This window comes from Silene latifolia, chromosome 3, assembly GCF_048544455.1.
Source record: "Silene latifolia isolate original U9 population chromosome 3, ASM4854445v1, whole genome shotgun sequence".
NCBI lineage: Eukaryota > Viridiplantae > Streptophyta > Magnoliopsida > Caryophyllales > Caryophyllaceae > Silene > Silene latifolia.
The window spans coordinates 81,580,146-81,599,499 of NC_133528.1; the positions used below are offsets into that span (position 1 = coordinate 81,580,146).

General features: G+C 39.8%; 1 protein-coding gene across 1 annotated transcript; it reads left to right on the forward strand.

Moving 5' to 3' along the window:
• Nucleotides 1–11,800: 11,800 nt before the first annotated feature.
• On the forward strand, nt 11,801–12,823 carry LOC141649267 (uncharacterized). Its single transcript, XM_074457962.1, has one exon. It carries the CDS (start codon nt 11,801–11,803, stop codon nt 12,821–12,823), a length of 1,023 nt encoding a protein of 340 aa, XP_074314063.1.
• Nucleotides 12,824–19,354: the final 6,531 nt, after the last annotated feature.

Sequence of the window (19,354 nt, forward strand, 5' to 3'; positions counted from 1 at the left end):
TACTCTGTGTCAACTAACATTTACATGGAATTTTTTCTGTGTGTATGGAATATGCTTTATAATTAAAATTTTGACCCTCCAGTTCATCTTTCATAGGTCGTGGAATATGCTTTATAATTAAAATTTTGACCCTCCAGTTCATCTCGATTTACTTACTTACTAACATCTTACTCCTTCGTTTCGGTCATTTGTTTAGCTATTTCATTTTGGGTGTCTCAGACAATTGCTTACCTTTTTACTTTGTTAATGATCCTCCATACTTAATTAGTCAATTTGATCCATTTGCCATCCAATAATTGACCCCCTCTTTCATTAGTTTTTGTGCCAAACCATAGGTAAACAACTGACCAGGAGAGGAAGTAATTACTTACCATATTTAGACTATTATGTAATTTGAGCTGATATTTTTCATGCACCTTAATAATTAATCGAAGTTGGCTTTTTATTACGTATTTTCCATGTAATTTAAATTGTTTATACAAAAATTAGACTAATATAATATAATATTGTATTATAAAAATTTAAAATTTGCCTATATATATTATCTATGCATGTCCGTGCATTTTTGCACGGGTTCTAAGCTAGTTATCATTGTAAATAGAATTGCATTCAGAATAACACAAAGAGTAAGCAGAATCTGATTTATTCATATTAAATTTTGAAAAGAGTTGAAACAAAGAAGCCATCTGTTCAGTAGTCAGTGGCGGCAAAGGGACAGCTGTTGGGACATTTCCCAAACTACTGTTACTACTCGATACTATGCTAGGAGAAACAAGGGGATTGGGAGTGACGACAGGAGGAGACTCTCTAGGGACTTCTCTAGACTCCGACTTTGATTCCGACTCCGACTCTGACTCGAATTCGTGGTCTTCTGGTTCTCCTTTGAACATCTCTCCTTCTCTAGTGGTGAGCTTGAAGAGTCTTCCTTGGTTGTTTGTCCATTTGATCGATTTTCTCCATCCTTTTTGCTAATTTGAACTGGTTTCGGTGATTAACGCAGCATGGTTGAAATGGTCGTCTTGATGTATCATGGTAATGATCTCGTCCTGTACAGCTCTAACAAATCGATCTTCTCAAAACAGAAGGCTAACGGCCTGTTCGTCTAAGCAAGGTGCTTGACGAGTCTTGACGGTAGGAACCGTTTCTGAAGGAATGAAGTAGCAATCGTGAAAGATCTCGATTTCAGCTAGTTGCCTTCCTTTGTAGTGCCAAGGTTCGGGAAACCCATGAAAGTATTCTTGACTCCCTTCTCTAACGAAGTATCCCTTTAGGGTAGGGAGGTAAGGTCGCACTTGGATTCCCACGTTCTTACGGTTTTGGAACTGCGTGAGCATCTCTAGAGCTTCTTCTTTCGTGGGTTTGTATCCCAATCCCAATGGTATCCTTTGAGAGTTTCCTTCTTTGTAAGGTGCAAAGGTATTTCTTCGGACAGGATTCAATGGCATTCCCGGGAAGTATCCCTGAGACTTGAGTATGTGGTTGACCATTAGATTGGAGTAGGGATTGAAGTACAAGGGTGCCAGTTCACTTTCTACAAGGTTTATGCTATGGAAGCCCCCAAGCTCGTATACTGGATCTGTAACCACTTGGTTGCTTGACATATTTTCTATCACTGCCTTAATAGGTGACGAAGTGATCGTCACTACTTTGCTATCTAGTGGAGTCTTGATTTTCTGGTGGAGGGTGGATGTTACTGCTTTGGAAGCGTGAATCCAAGGCCTTCCCAGAAGTATGTTGAATGATGCTTCGATATCCACTATTTGAAAGTCAACCTTTCACTCAATCGGCCCTGTGGCTATGGTGAGTTTGACTAGTCCTACCACTTTTCGTCGTGTACCATCGTATGCGCGAACACCTTGGTTAGTAGGGGTCCAATCCGGCTCTTTCATGCCCAACTTATATGCTGTTTTTAATGGTATGACGTTGACCGTAGAGCCATCATCTACCAAAGTCATTGGCACATTCTTCTTTAAATAAATGACAGTAATGTATAGAGCCAGGTTGTGACTAGCGCCAAAAGGTGGCAAATCCTCATCCGAGAAAGTAACTGGGTTACTTAGCTTAGTTGAATCTTGGAAGATCAAGTTGACTACGTCATCGGGTGTAGCGTTGTGTACCACGTTTAATTTAGCCAAGGCTTGTAGTAGAGCTTGGCGATGAGGGAATGAGCTTGCAACTAGTTGCCAGACTGAAAGATCGGCCTTTGTCTTCTGTAATTGCTTTAGCAAGTGGTCGGTAGATGTATCTTCGCCATCGTTTGGGGTGACGACGTTGGTGTTAATAACTGGACCCTTAGCTATGGGACCATTCTGAGAGACATTTTGTTACGGACGTCCTGAACGAGTAAGGTGGTCTATATCTTGGTTTTCCCCATTTTTGAGTATGTCCTCACTAATCTTGACTAGGTAGTGCTCAGTGAGGTATTCGTCTTCATCATCATCGGCCCATATGCCGTTGACAGTAGCAAGCTCTCTCAACCTGATGATTTCAGCTTCTAAGTGGATTATTTTATCGATTACGCCATCAACCACGGTTACCACTTCTTGCATTGTAGAACCTCGGTAAAGATTTAGTAGCGTACTCTCCTTAGGCATGGTGTTTGGATTGCGGAGGGATTCCACTACATTTTCTAGTTCTGAGACTTGTCTATTCACACTCTTTGCCGATGCAATAAATTCGGTGATGGTAGGGGAAATGGTGGAATAACTCCCTTCATCTTATAATGCATGGATCTCATCTTCGACTGGAGAAATGAGGTGTGAACAGTCTAAGGTAGATCCTTCACTTGTAATCATCAGAACTCCAAGAGGATTCTGAGTATTGTTAGGCTTACCTCCAGGAGGTATGGGTAGGCGACCGTCTTCGATCATATCTTGACCGACATGCTTTAGCTTGTAACATTTCTCTGTATCATGTCCCTTACCTCTATGATATTCACAGTATGAGTTCTCGCCCCAAAACTTGGATTTCTTTTCTGGATCAGGAGTAGGCCCTATGGGTTGGAGCTTACCCTGTTTCATCAACCTCTTCAAAGGATTGGAGTACGTGTCACCAATGTTCGTGAACTTCCTTTGTGGGTTATTCTTCTCTGATGATTCAAGAAGGTTAACTTCATCAGTCTTGCTAGTAGAGCCATAAGAACGACTCGTTGAGCCTTGATATCCACGACCCACCGTTTTGGACAAGAGTCCTTTACGGATGTCATCTTCAATTCTTGTTCCTAGCACAGTTAAATCCTTAAAGGTCTTAATGTTTTGGTACCTCAAGTGATTTGCATATATGGGCCTTAAGTTATCCACGAATTTTTCCACAAGGGTAGCTTCGTCCGGACGCTCGACGAGTTGTGTACTAGACTTCCTCCACCTACTTAGGAAGTCGGTGAAACCTTCTTTCTCATTTTGGTTAAGAACCTCTAGAGTGCGCATATTGACTTGGATTTCAGCATTATCCGCATATTGTTTAGCGATCTCGATTGTGGCGTCATCCCAGGTGGCAATCTTCTTGTGCTCTAGGGAATAGAACCATTGCTTAGGAATGGTGTCGAGAGATGAAGGAAAGATCCTTAAGAACATCTTGGGTTTGATGCCTTTGATAGACATGTAGTCTTTGAAAGCACTAATGTGGTTCAAAGGGTTTTCATGTCCCTTGAATTTCGGGATATCAGTCATGTTGAAGTTGGTTGGCAATTTGGCACTCACGACCTCGTACTTGCGATTGTTCTCCCTATAGATATCATCTCCTTTGAGGTACATTAATTGCTCCTCCAAGTATTGGAGTCGCTTCTCAGCTTCAGTAAGACCTACTGGAGGGTTGGTTTCTGGTTGTCCAACATAGAGTGGAAGGTTGTCATTCACACACTGACTAGGAATGTCATCTTCTGCAGGAGGTAGTCTAGTTTCTATCGCAACAATCCGGTTTTCAATGGCATTAAGGCGTTCATAAGCTTGTTCTTGACTTGTTTGGAGACGAGCGAGCGCAGCTAGGATTAGATCATTACAATTCGGGCGTTGTCCATTGACACTTACGTGACTAGTTCCGGGCGTCTTGGAAACGGGATAAGAGATCGACGATGAATCAAAACACGATCGACCATTCTAGCACACTTACTCAAAGAAAAGACTCGAACTGTAAAGTGGGAGTGTGCCACTTGTGTAAGTGAGGTTTGAAAATGACAAAGTTTTAAAATGTTTGTCCTAATCAACTATAGTGTAGTTGTAGGAGTGTTGACTCGAAGTGAGGTTTTGAAATGGGCTTTTGAGGCCCTATTTTTGACTCGATATTTGGACAGAGTTTCGACTCGTTTTGCGCTAATTTGGGCCATTTCTCGAAAATATTTACATTTTGAAAGAGGTTTTTGATTTTACAAAATTTATCATGGTTTTGTTTAGGAAATGGTGATCACATATGGTACAAGCATTAAAACAGGCATTATAACGGTATGCTGAGTGCATTTAAAATGTTTTGGCTTAAAGGGTGGGTTGCCATACCGAGCAATCAAACCCGGGTCTGTGGAGAGGTCCGCGCCAAACAAGAGTAAGGCCGGTTCCTAGTCTATTTCCTCGAGTAGTGGAAGCCCTTGATAAAAACATGAGTAAGCATCATGGTATGGTTGACTTCAATCGCTATCTATCCTTAGGCCCAGATAAGAATTTGGACCGTCCAGACGGGACGATTGGTCGAATGGGTTAGGTTGGGCCTAGGAAGTCCGAATAAAACGATCTAGGAAGATCGAGTAATGAAAACCGACAACTGTCTCATATAAACTATTCCCTAACCTTGTTCAAGTTCACCCTTGGTAACACGTAAGTGTATTACTCCCCAGTGGAGTCGCCAAACTGTGGACACGGGGGGCCCACGGGGGCGCTTGGGAAAACAAGCGTTTGCATTTGTTGAGTCGCCACCAATTTATTGTGGAAAATTGGAAACCGTTCGAATATTTCGCGTCATGTCAAGACACAAAGTAATGACATAGACACTAAGAACTCGTTACCCTTAGCATTCTATGTCTAGAATGATTCTCGTGGATACCAATGAACACGGATGTTCACAGAGATCTGGAGTAAGGGGTGAGGGTACGTATTAGGAAGCTCTTTGATCAAACAACTAATCCCGCCCGCCTCAATAGCGGCCTCTACTAGTGATTAGGGAAATTCATCTATACTCGATATGTTGTCGGTTATATGCATGCAATGCAACAAACAATAGATTAATCCTAGCATGTGAGAATTAAAGTATGTCGGTGAACACGTAATTAGCACTCCTTAATGTCGAAGTAGGGATTAAGGTCGATTACATGTGAAAGCAAACAAACGATAATAAAGATACAATAAATGAAATACAGTAATTAAAATTACAATAATTACAATAATTTGATGATTTACGTCGAAAATATATTTAAAACGGATAACTTGAGAAAAGAAAAAGAAAATAAACAGGGTTAGAAAACGGACAGATTAATGATGATATTACGGGTAATAGTTGATTAATACGTAAGCTAATAAACTAGGTCAAAGCAAGAACGGAAGTTCAGAGACAGAAATCACCCTGGAACTGGCGCAACAGAGCTGCGTCCCTTGGAAGAGGCGCAGTGGTCACTGCGTCTGTTCCTGAGGTGAGTTCTAGCTGTGAACCTGGAACGGCATATCGTTAATGTTCGTTGGTGAATTTAATGATCGATTATTGGTATTCGACTCAAGTAGAAGTGATTTAACAGGTTATTTAGATGTAAATTGGTCATAAAAGCAATAAAGAACAAACTTAAATTAATTAGAACGAATTATAGACTAATTATGAGTGAATTAAATGTTAATAAGAGATTAATTACCACTAATTTAGGTCAAATTACTAAGACAGAAACGAATGTAAGACGCGATAAACTGACGAAAATATACAAAAGTCGAATCCCAGAGATTTGATATGAATGAATCGAATCTCCAAAATCCGGGTTTGATTTTAATGACGAAAACCCGCAAATATTGATTACTTGGGATTTAAGCCGGGATTTAAAGGCGATAATTGTACATGTTATGATTATAATTATTATATACGAATGAAAAAGAAGAATATAAGAAACAAAAACGAAAGAAGACGAATTAACATAAAGGCGAGGAAGAAGAAGAAAAGCAGGAACTGCGGCAGCCTCAGGAAGAGGCGCAGCAGATGCTGCGACTATTCGAAGAGGCACAGCAGTTGCTGCGTTTCTTCTCGACGTCTGTCTTATGTTAATCCGTAAAAATAGGTTTGATAAAAGGGTTTTATAAATCGGTTTTAAACATGCTTTCGAGGTAAACCTTACAATAATTTATACAAAAATAAAATACAATAATAAAACATGGGATTTACACCCTCAAACTTACATGTTTGACGAAACGAGATTGACTAAGTTAACGATTAGTGATTGCTCGACTCGAATGTATGATGAAAGTGCCCTTGTAAGAGGAATTAAATTAAATTGATTAAGTTGATTGAGTGGAGTTGGTCAAATTGGTCGGTCATGCAAAACGAGGCTGGTACTCAGAAGGATCCGAGCTTACGTGGTCGAAAGTTCAAGCACGTAGACGCTAATAAGCAAAGAGCACGGTCTTAGAATGCAAAGGGAGAAGAGAAGGGCGGACACTCGCGTGAGAAATATGAGGAACGAAGGTCCCTATTTATACTAATCACACGGAGGAATTAGGGTTTCGGTAAAACTTTGGAAACAAATCTCGAAAAAATTTTAAAATACGCAGAATAGAGCTGGGGAAGAGGCGCAGCAGCCACTGCGGCTCTTGGAAGAGGCGCAGCAGGTGCTGCGTCCTTTCCCCAGAAGTTTCCTCCTGCGGATTAAAGATTTTCCGCGTTTCTGTTATGGAATTGCGGTAGATCTCGACTTCCTTATTATTTAAAATATAATTTCGGGATATATTTTGCCAAAAGATTAAAAGATTAAAATATGGAATAGAAATATCCGGAATATTCCAGAACATTCCGACTCGGCATTTTAAACGGTTTATTAGAAAATGAAGACGATTTTTGACCCGGACTCCAAATGAACTCTAATTACAGTCAAATGACCGTAATGGCGCGTAGATGACGACCAAGGGGTAGACACAAGTATTTGAGCTATCACTTGACGATAAACCTACGAATTGTCATAAATCGTTCCGTGTACCAAACATGCGGCCCAATCATCACCGGGTGGCTTGCGGGAGGTGCAGAAATGAGGTATCTACACAAGGACTCAAAGGGTTAAGGACTCGATACTGGTTGTTCTTGATCGGTTTTGAAAGATGGCTCATTTAATTCCGTGTCATAAAACCGATGACGCTACCAATGTTGCTCATCTGTATTACAAAGAAGTGGATCGTTTACATGGAATTCGACTTACCATTGCATTAGATCCAGATAAAAAATTTCTTAGTTACTTTTGTAAAACGGCTAGCGTTTTATGGGAACTAAGCTTGTTTTCAGTAATTTTCACCGTCCACAAACAGATGGTCAAACCGAGGTAACTAATCACACTCTTGGAAGTTTGTTAAGAGGGTTAGTTAGCAAAAGCACAAAGGATTGGAGTGTTAAACTCACACATGCTGAGTTTGGTTACAATCGAACTTCATCTCTTACTACAAAGGGAGCTCCATTCGAGATATTATACGGAGTCAATCCATTTCTGCCTATTGACTTGGTTCCAATTCCAAAGAAGGATCTCATGAGTTTCGAAGCAATTGAAAGACATGCTGCATTCCTTAGAACTTGTGAACAAGTAAGAGCTCAAATAGAGAAAGCTAATGCGAAGTACATGGAGAAAGCAAAGAAGCATAGAAAACAGCCCATGTTCATGGTAGGAGATCTTGTGTGGCTACATTTGAGAAAAGAACGATTTCCCTCAAAACGAAAGAACAAGCTAGTGTCAAGGTTTGATGGTCTGTTCAAAGTCTAAGAATGCTATGGTTCAAATGCTTAAAAGCTAGAGTTGCAACGTGAGTATGGAGGGCTAAGTGAAACTATCACTGTGGGAGATCTGTCGTCGTATCTCGACGACGAAAATTTGAGGTCAAATTCTCAAAAAAAAATAGGTAATGATGTGGGAGCATTGGAAGATAGCAAAACTGAAGTGCTTACTTGCAAAAGTCAACTAGTACATTTGTATCAAAACACGGGAAAATAGAATTATGAAAACATTATGCAGAATATTTTGTCTCCTATCATACATATTATTAATGTACTCCACATATATAAAATATCCTTTTAATGTGTGTTTAGAAATTAAAAATTAGTAGTATTATCTCTTATTTATAGTATAGAATTAATACAATATAATTATAATATAATGTGAGGAGTGAGGATCAATCATATAGCATTTCACTTAGGTGGAAACATTTTAGAGAACTCTTATTCTTTTAATAGAAGGGGGATGATCAAATGTTATTTACTGAATAAATAGTTCTTGTTTTACAATTACCTGTAATACCCCGTAATTTCATAAATAGTTATATGAATAATTTATATAATTCAAATAATTAATTAATAATAATCGCATTTATATTAATAATTGCAATAAGACGTTAATTAAATAAATAAGATAAATTAGCAAAGACGAAGTTGGGCTTGAGCTTTGGGTCGTGTGCTATATTTATGTGGACAGATTTTATTAGGCCTAGTTGAGTATTGGTCGGGATTTGAAGCGGGATTTAATAATAATAATAATAATAATAATAATAATAATAATAATAATAATAATAATAATAATAATAATAATAATAATAATAATAATAATAATAATAATAATAATAATAATAATAATAATAATAATAATAATAATAATAATAATAATAATAATAATAATAATAATAATAATAATAATAATAATAATAATAATAATAATAATAATAATAATAATAATAATAATAATAATAATAATAAGGTGTTTACTATGACTACAGGATCTGGTGTTTTAGGTAACCCTAGTGAAATTGCTGCCCCCAAACTTATGAAGAAATTGGCAGATATTTATTTCGCGACGGTTGCTGCTGCCTCAGAGTCTGTTTTCTCTTTGACGCCACGACAGATTGCTCTATGGCAGTCTCAGCAGGGTTCTCACTCCTCGGATTGGTTGCGTGCGGTTCCTATCTCAGGGTTGGGTCAGACTATGAACGGGAGGACTTACCGTTGTGTGCTGGGTTATCGACTGGGTGTTCCGTTATTCACGGTATCTAGGCCCTGTCCGGCTTGCTCTCGGGTTTTTGCTGAGGATGTTTTTGGGGACCACGTTGTTTCATGTACTGGTACTGTGGGCGTTAAACATCGGCATAACCTTGTCCGGGACACTCTTTTCGACATCTGCTATCGATCTGGTATTACTGCGGGAAAGGAGGTTGATATCGGTTTGGTTGATGGGCATGGTGGCTCTCTTCGTCCTGCGGATTTATTGCTTTATTCTTGGGACATGGGGCGTGATGTGTGCGTTGACTTGACAGGTTCTTCTCCTTTGACTCAGACTGGGATGACGGATTTTGTGCCTGGCCGGGTTGTCGCTGATGCTGCTCAGCGAAAGTGTGCTAAGTATGGGGATTTGTGCGCGGTGGCAGGCTACGGTTTCCTTCCTTTCTCTTTCTCTTCACTTGGGGAGCTGGGTTCGGATGCTGTGGCCCTGCTCAAGCGGATCCAGAAATTCTCGGTATCTCAGGATGCAGGGGCTCGGGTGGCCGCTTACATTTTTACTAGACTTAGCTTTTCTATTGCTAAGGGTGTGGGAGCCCAGATAGTATCTCGGCTCCCCACCAATTTCATGTAAACTTTTTCTTTTATTTTAATGAAAGTTGCGCGCATCTTATAATAATAATAATAATAAAAAGCTGCCTTGGTTACAGTGCCTAGTTGAGTATTGGTCGGGATTTCCTCTCAGGTTACAGTGCCTTGGTTATGTTTTGGAGATTTTAATGTTGTTTTAAATATTGATGAAAGGCTGGGCTCTTCTCATGTCCAGGTAGCTGACATTGATGAGTTTAGTCAGTGTCTTGATACTTGTAGTTTGGTGGATCACCCTGCTACTGGTTGCCACTTCACATGGAACAATAAACAGGGTGATGGTCTCAGATGGGCTAAGTTGGACAGGATTCTGGTTTCTCCTCAGTGGTTTGCTAGCTTTCGTTCTACTGCTACTTTTCTGAATGCTGGAGTCTCTGACCACCCCCCTTGTCTGGTTCAAATTGATGGTATGGCTTCTCCTTGCAGACCAAAATACAAGTATCTGAACTGCTGGGCTCTTTCCCCTCAGTTCCAGAGCACTGTTTGCAGGAGTTGGAGCTCTCATTATTATGGTGGGCATATTATTTCTCTATTCCAGAAACTAAAGCAGCTTAGGAGTGGTTTAAGGAAGCTTCATACCTCCTCCTTTACTAATCTTTCTGATAGAGTGGCTAGTTGCAAGTTAGCTCTTAAGCATTGCCAGGATAATCTCAGTAGTTCTCCTATGGATTCTACCCTCCTTAGGGAGGAGAGGGCTCTGGTGCAGGAGTATCTTCAGGTTAAAAGAGCTGAGATGCAAATCCTGTTCCAAAGGGCTAAAGTTCAACATATTCAGTCTGGTGATCTTAGCTCTCAATATTTCTATGCAAAGATTTCTGCCAGGAAAGTTAGGAACAACATTGGGAGCATCCTTGATGCAGCTGGTAAGCTTTGTACTGGCTCTCATGAGGTGGCTCAGGGGTTCCTTCATTACTACTCTTCTCTGCTGGGCTCTTCTACTCCAGTTTTGCCTTTGCCTTCCCATCTTTTTCTGCAAGATACAGTGTCTCCAGAACAGTGTGGCTCCCTTATACAACCTGTGAGAGTGCCAGAGATTTTGGATGCATTGAAATCTATAGACAGAAATAAGAGCCCAGGTATGGATGGTTACTCTTCTGGATTCTTTTTGGATGCCTGGACTGTTGTTGGTCAGGACTTTAAGAATGCTGTCCTGGAATTCTTTCAAACTTGTTCCATGCCTAAGGTAGCTAATTCCACTTTGCTTGTCCTTGTCCCTAAGATGGATACCCCTCTTACTGTCAAAGACTACAGACCTATTGCCTGTTGTACTACATTTTATAAGGTCATTAGTAAAATTCTTGCTAATAGACTGAAACAGGTCCTGGACTCTATTGTTGGTCCAGAGCAAGCTGCTTTTGTGGCTGACAGAGATATTTTTGACAATACTATGTTAGCTCATGAGCTTGTCTCTAAATATGGCCGTGCTTATCTTACTCCTAGATGTTTATTAAAGGTAGACATCAGGAAAGCTTTTGATTCTGTTAATTTGACTTTTCTTAAGGATTGTATGCTCTACCTTCATTTCCCTTCAGCTTTTGTGGACTGGGTCATGGCTTGTATCACCTCTCCCTATTACTCTCTGCCGATAAATGGTGAAGTGCAAGGCTTCTTCCCTGGTAAATGTGGGCTCAGGCAGGGTGATCCCTTGTCCCCATATCTTTTTGTTCTTTGTATGGAGGTGTTATCAAGGCTTCTCAGAACACTCCCTAAGGTGAAGAACTTCTCATATCACCCAAAGTGTGTTCAGTTGAACCTCACTCACCTTATTTTTGCTGATGATTTACTTGTCTTCCCTAAAGGGGACGTCCCTTCAGTCAAAGTTGTATCTGACTGCCTAGATCAGTTTAGTGTGCTTTCAGGTTTGGCTGCTAATCCTTCTAAAACTGATCTCTACTTTGGAGGGGTTGCAGCTGATGTTAAGGGTCTTATTTTGGCTGCCACTTGATTTAGTGAAGGTAAATTCCCTTTCAGGTATTTGGGTTTGCCCTTGTTCAATGCACGGATTACTCAAGATATGTATCAGCCTCTGCTTGATAAACTCAAAGCAAGCATTCAACATTGGGCAAACAAGAATTTAAGCTATGCTGGGAAAACTTTGCTGGTGAATTCTGTCATTTTTGGGTTAAACAATTTTTGGGGGGCAAGTATTTTATTCCCTAAGGTGGTCATAAAGAAAATCAACAAGATTTGCAAGGATTTCCTGTGGGGTATTTCTGATGGAACTCGTAGGCATACTTTTCTTAAGTGGCAATTACTATGTTCCCCAAAATTAGAGGGGGGGATAGGCATAAAAGAAGTCCTCAGTTGGAATTGTGCGCAAATGGTCAAATGGGTCTGGAAACTGCACAATAAACCTCAGTCTATTTGGACTAGATGGGCTCATACTTATGTCCTTAAAGGGCAGAGTATCTGGATAGCTAGGCAAACAATCTCAAATTCTTGGTATTGGAACAATGTGGTTAAGATGAAGGATCTTCTTCTTAATATTGATGGCTCTTCTTCTCTTGCTATGCAGCTGCTTGAGAGGTGTACTCATCATGCTCGGTTTGACACAAATGCGGCTTATGATCTGGTGAGAAGTAGGCGTGAGCCTGTGCCTTGGCATTCTATTGTTCATGGCAACAGTTGTCACCCTAAAAACTCTTTTACTGGACTTATGGTTATGAATGATAGCCTCCCTATTGTGGCTAAGCTTATTACCCGTGGTTTATTTTTGGTTAATCGATGTGTGCTATGTGAATGCTCTATGGAGGATCTTCACCATGTTTTCTTCAATTGCTCTTACTCTCGGCAAGTTTGGGCTGCTGTTGCTACATGGGTGCACCTCCCCCTGTCTTTCTCCTTGGATTCCATTGTTCAAGCTTTTCTTTCTGAATCCAGGAATGGCAAGCAAAGGGCGAGTTTGATGGCTTCTTTTCACTTCATCTGGAAGGAAAGGAATTCTAGGATTTTTAAGGGGGCTAAGTCCTCGTCTGATTCTCTTTGTATTGTTATTAAACGTGCTGTCTCATTGCGTCTGTATGGCTCTTTTGCCTAGGTTTTTTGTTGGTTATTTTCTTTTTTAGGGGGCCTCCTTGGTCTCCTTTGTAGGAAAGGGTGGCAAAGATCTTGTATGTAACGTTTATTTTGATGGAATAAAAAGATCTAAAACTTTTCTGCAAATAATAATAATAATAATAACAAAAATAACAATAATAATAATAATAATAATAATAATAATAATAATAATAATAATAATAATAATAATAATAATAATAATAATAATAATAATAATAATAATAATAATAATAATAAGAATAATAATAATAAGAATAAGAATAATAATTAATGGTAAATCCTATAATAATTAGAAAAAGGCAATAGTTTCCTAATTGGCATCTTATACTCCCTAAACCTGGACTATAAATACATAATAATCTGACAAGTAATTCATAGAAGTAGAGGAAGGAGATTTAGAAGACGGAAGAGCAATTAAGCGATAAAAGGTAAGACCGTCTTAAATTTAATTAATTTTGTTATGAAGCTTGTACACCGTGACCGTTAGGGCCACCGTACACCACCGTATACTCAACCTCCGGATGCACCGACTTCGACCCTAGAAAGATTGGACCACCTAGAATTGGCCTGACCTCGCCGTGACCTCCGACGACTGACCTAGGGTGGTGTTTTGGGGTGGTTTACGCGGGTAGGTGGTGTTGTAGCCGATTTATTAAAAACACGATTTACTCCCTTAAATCGTGACCACCGTGACCTGGGTTAGGATTAGTTGGGTGATGGTGGTTGAGTCTACCTTGGGGGAGGTGTCAGGAGGGTGGCAGGTGGTGGTTAGTGACGGTGGTGTCGGAAAACAAGGTAAAATAGAGGGAGGGGTAGTGTTTGTGTGTGACCATCTTAAGACGAGCACCACGACCGTATTTTTTGACACACCGGGGAAAGAAGACCACCCCTGGAGTCACCGTGGGACAGTGGTGTCAATGGTGGTGGCCAGAGGTGGTAGTGGTGGATGTGGTAGTGTTGGCGAGGGGTTCTTTACACGAGGGTTGGGGTGTTGTTGATGTCGGGTTTTGAAGGGGACTGTTAGGGCGGGTCTTTAAGAGTTGTTGGTAGCGGTTTGGCTGGTGGGTTTAGTCGTTGGTGTTCGTCGTGTTGCGGGCTAGGAGGTGGCAGGCTTGGGTGGAGCTGACAGTGGCTAGGGGAGTCGTGAAGGATGGGTTTTGGTGGGGTGTTGGACTCGGTTTTAGCCGTGTTTAATGGGTGTGTATTGTTGGGTGTTTCACGTGAATGTCATGGGTTTTGGTATTTGTGTACGGGTTGATTTATTAAATTATTGAGACGGGTTTTTACGTAATAATAATTTAAGCGGGAAATAATTAATATAATTAAATTACAATTGAATAAATAATATTGAATAAATAATTTGTTATTGTTTAGGGGACGGTTTTGAAGTGGTATATTTCTAAGTATATTATTGGATTGCTATTTGGGAGTATTTACTGAAAAGGTAGGATAACGATTATACTGGACCTATTAATTGTGTATCTTCTCATTTAATTGGATGTTGTGTTAATTGAATTGAACTGCTTTGGATAATTGGATTATACATATTTTGTATATTGTGATTGGAAAAGGTCGTGTTGAATATTCTTGAGATGGTGTGGTAGGTAGCCATTGTTGTTACTACTATTGATTTGATAATGGGTTGGATATCAGGTTTAGCTTGGCTGAGGTGACATCATGGTAAGAGCCTTCGGGTGATGTGATATAAACTTACTGGCTGAGGTAGACATCATGGTAAGAGCCTTCGGGTGATGTATTATAAACTTACTGGCAGACACCGTTTAATACCTTCGTGGTGGTGTATTGGGAGAATAGTTGATTTGGCATTTGTGTTTTAATCTTTGTACTATTTATATTATCTGTCTTGAGATTGTTATCCTACTCAACCTCGTGGTTGACATCGTATTCGTGAACACCTGTGATGAACCATAATGGGGAGCAGATTTGACAGGTACTAAAGATTAGCTGACTTGGGAGCATTGGGACGTGAGCTCGACTTGGACCATAGTTGCTGTCTAGATCACTTAGTTGACTTATACAACTTTATTTATGTAATTTCCGTTGCGTAGTAAATTGTAATGTTAAGGTTTAGATTTAATCGGGTGGCAATGTAATAAAACCATTATTTCAGTTAAAGTTATTAAAGTACTTTGGTTTGTTTTAATTTGTATCATTTACGTCGGGCAACCGAGATGGTAACAGTCCTATTTATTGGGAATGTCTTGCTAAAGGCTCATAAATAAATCGGTGTGTTACAAAGTGGTATCAGAGCAAAACGATCCTCAGGCCTAACCAATGAATATAATAAATAATTTAGGATGTGTCTAAAAAAAAACCCCCGGATAGAAACTGTTCGGAGCCCTTTTGGCTTAGGATGAGAAGGTACCCTCTCTCCGAACCCCGGCCCTTCCAGTTTTGAACCGGTTACCTTGAGAGATATTGAAGAGTGGGGTAAATTAAAATGAACATTGTTTATTTTCTTAGGAGTTATTGTTGCCTTGGATGTGTATTATTTTCATTGATGACCGAGGTTACGGGACGTAACCTTGATTTTAAGGAGAGTGGAATGGATGAAATAAGTATTTGATGTTGAATTGTTTTGATCATGAGCATGAAAGTAATTGTCGAAATTGTATTGATTATGTGATTGGATCATTATAGTAGCATCATGTCTAGCGATATGCGGTTATGTGAATCCCGAAACCATGCTATTTACAATATTATGAAATAATTAAACTTGTGCTAGGAATGCTTTAGAGTATATGCTAGTCGTGTGTGAAGTATGATGACCAAGTTGTGTTAATACAAGTATAGGAGGGTGTTAATAAAGGTTTATGATCTAGTAAAAAGGAATATAGAAGCTGAACCTTATTTGACAGATTTTAACCCTATTCGATTTAGTTGCCATTTGACCTCTGTTAGTCGTCTAAGGTTGAAATTTTTATGAGTGATAACACAAAGAGTTAGCTTTCCAATGCCATTAGTGTCATTCTTAAAAGTTTTACATTTTGGGAGAAATAAATATTTTAGTGGACAGTGGTCAGAATGTTCCTGTACAGTTATGTTTTTGACAAACAATTTTGGAAAATTTCTCATTTAATATGTACTTAATATTTTTGCTTAATTCTAACTCCACTGTTTAAAAGATTCAAATATGTTTTCAAATTGATAAGCCACGTTGCAAGATAAGTTTTTGACAACTAATGGTGATATTTACAAGTTGAACCAAGTTTTTGTCAAATTGCTGATCAGTTTCTGTTTCGACCCACTGAATTGTAAAAATCTTTGTAATATGATTATTCTAGATTTGAGCTTAAAATTTTCTTCTCATGCTTCGAAAACTCTTTATATTTTCGGGAAAGTATAAAAACTCAACGGAAAATGTAACGGTTATTTAATGGCAATTTTTGAAAATTACAACTTAACTTTTATTTCTGAAAACGCGAGTGTTACAAAAGTTCAATATAAATGCTTTCTCGATTCTTAACCTATGATAGTTGAGAGATAGGAATAATGATAGGGGGACCAAAGGAGGGGTAAGATAGGATACAATTGACTAGACCTTGTTTTGATTATGGATACATATTGTTTTAAAATGTTAAGCCATATTTCCTCGGGTAGAAACTTATGTTGTCTTGTTTTACTTTTATAGAACCATGCCTCGAAAGAGATCTAAACCTACACCCTCTACCATGTCCCAAGAGGAGATTGACCGTTTGATATCTATGAATGAGGCTTTGACTGCGGCACTGAAGGCTAAGGGTTCAGTTCAGGATCCAGCAAAGATGAGTGCCAGTATTGCAAGGCACAACCCGACGAAATATGACGGATTAGGAGAACCATATTTACTTGGGGATTGGCATAGGGAGTTTGACAACCTTTTTGAGTTGCTAGGATGTCCTGCGGAGTTGCAAGTAGATCAAGCTGCTTGCTATTTGAGGGGTAAAGCGAGTTTGTGGTGGAATTGTAGTAAGGAGGGCATAAGGGAAGCTTGGAGGGAGAGTGATGAACCTTTTATCACATGGAAGGGTTTCAAGGAGAATATGAGAGTTATATTTGTACCAGAACATATTAGGAGTAAGGTGAGAGCTGAATTTGATTCTTTCAAGATGACTGAGGAGATGACAGTAGAGACTTATTATAACAGGTTTATGGAACTGTCTGAATATATAGCTGATTTGAATTTTAGTGATGAGATGTTGGCACTCAGATTTAAAAAGGGATTAACAACCACTATTAAGAAGAGGCTTGCAGCTGGTTAGCCAAGTTCCATGGATGATGTTTATCAGTGAGCTGGGCACGCAGAGAGGATTGCAGATATGTTAAAGGAAGAGAAGAGGGAGAAGGAGGAAAAGAAGGGGAAGGGCGAGAAGAAGAAGGTAGAAATTATAACTGAGAGTGCAGGAGGCAGTAAGAAGCAGAATGTGGGTCAAAATCAATCATATTTTTCGAGTGGAGGGTGGCCTAGTGAAGCTAGTAATGTGAATTGTTTCAGGTGTGGAAAGTCGGGACATAAGAGGTTTGCGTGTAGGGTAGATTTGGGCAAGCAAGGGGGTGGCAATGGAAATGGAGGTTATGGGAATGAAAACCAAAGGAACTACCAAACTCCAGTACAGAGTGTAGGGAGCAATAGGAATGCAGGGCAATGGAGTACCCAAAGGAGCTACAACAATAGGCAAGGCAATGGGGGTAATCAGAGTAATGGTGGAAAGACTTTTGGTACAGCTAGTACAGTACAAGGGAATGGGGGAGAAGGGTAACTAGTTTTATTTGAGAGGATTAGACTCTTGTCACTTATATAAGTATTAAGTTGTTAGTAGTTTTATAAAGTAGTAGTAGTTCCGAAACTTCGGGGCGAAGTTTATTTTTAGGGAGGTCGAATGTGACACCTCATGTTTCAAGTTCATTTTGTGATACATTTTCATATTTTGAGTTAGTTTTGTGATACATTTTGATATTTATGATATGGTTGATAATGATTAAGAAAGTTTAGCGTGTTGCATCAATAGTGAGTTGAAATGTCATTCAGATGTGTTGATGGCTTCATGAGGCTTTTGTAGCATTTTTGGGTGAACTTCGGGACGAAGTTCATTTTAAGGGGGGAAGACTATTGTAACACCCCCATTTATTTAAGGGCCTGAACTAGGACTCCTCAGATAAATGATAGTGTTACCATCTCGGAAACCCGAGGCAGTAGATAACAAAGGAAAGAAACACAGTACTTTATTAAAATGTTTATAGTGAGATTACAACTGGAATTAAAACAAAGTCTCCAAAATACGACCAAAAGATAAAGTCTGATAAAACTACTAATAAGACTAAGGTGGGCTAGGCACTAAGTCAGTCATCCAAGCTCTCTTTCCGGCCAGCTCCCATCAGTCTCTGAAATACCTGTCAATCTGCTCCCCAATAATTGGATCATCACAGGCGTACACGAATACACAGGGTCAGCCGCGAAGCTGAGTAGGTAATACAATAAAACAGCAAAGAAATATGATATGCATGCTCCTCCGTCACCTCCATCTCCATCTCAACTCATATCTCATAACCAGTCTCATAACTCATAACCCGGACAACCCAGCCATACCGATCCCCGGTAGACTATATATATCGACCGTAGCCGATCCGCCACTCGCTTGTTGAGGACACCAGGGCAAGTCCTGCAGAACCCGCCCGGGCCTTATCACAACATCATCATCACCACACCATATCACCTCAACATCCTCCATCTCCAATGCATATGAATGCTCAACAGTAAACAATGCAATACAATATGTATATCAATGAATGAAATCATGCCAGCTACCAAATGTTGTGATAACACACTCAACACGAACAGTTCAGTCAACCATATCATAGCGTAACCAACAACCGCGAATCAAGTCACGTTCACAATTTGGTCATATGAAACACAAACAAGTCAACACAATTCAATAACACGACGAGAAGTCAAGTGTATTTCCCTACCTCAAATAGCGGTAGTAAGCTAACTGCAGATCAGAAGTACTCCACCCGAAACTCGCCACCTATGACGGCCGTCGATCTGTGCTATTCCGGCCAGTACAACCACCCTCGTCCACCAGCAACGGCCTCCCTAGACTCACGGCAGACCCTACTCCCTCCACACTCACCGGCGTGCGCTCGTTGGCTGTAAATGATGCTTGAGGCGTGAAAGAAAAAGAGTTGATGATGGTGATGTGAAAAATGACGGTAGGAAGGGGGATTGGGTTTTGAGGTTGAATTAGGGTTTCGTTTTAGGGTTTTGGTGAGGTAAAAAGGTAAATGGGTAAGTGGGTAAATGGGTTATAACACCTTGACCCAAAATGCCACCTAAACTATAAACCCGTCTCAACTTACAACATGAACCCGACTCATCTTACAACATGAATCAATCAATTACCTTTACGCTTCCATTAAATAATAATATCTCGCTCAATCGATAATAAAATACGGGGTATTACAGTCTTCCCCCCTTAAAATGAACTTCGTCCCGAAGTTCGCTCCCGTACTC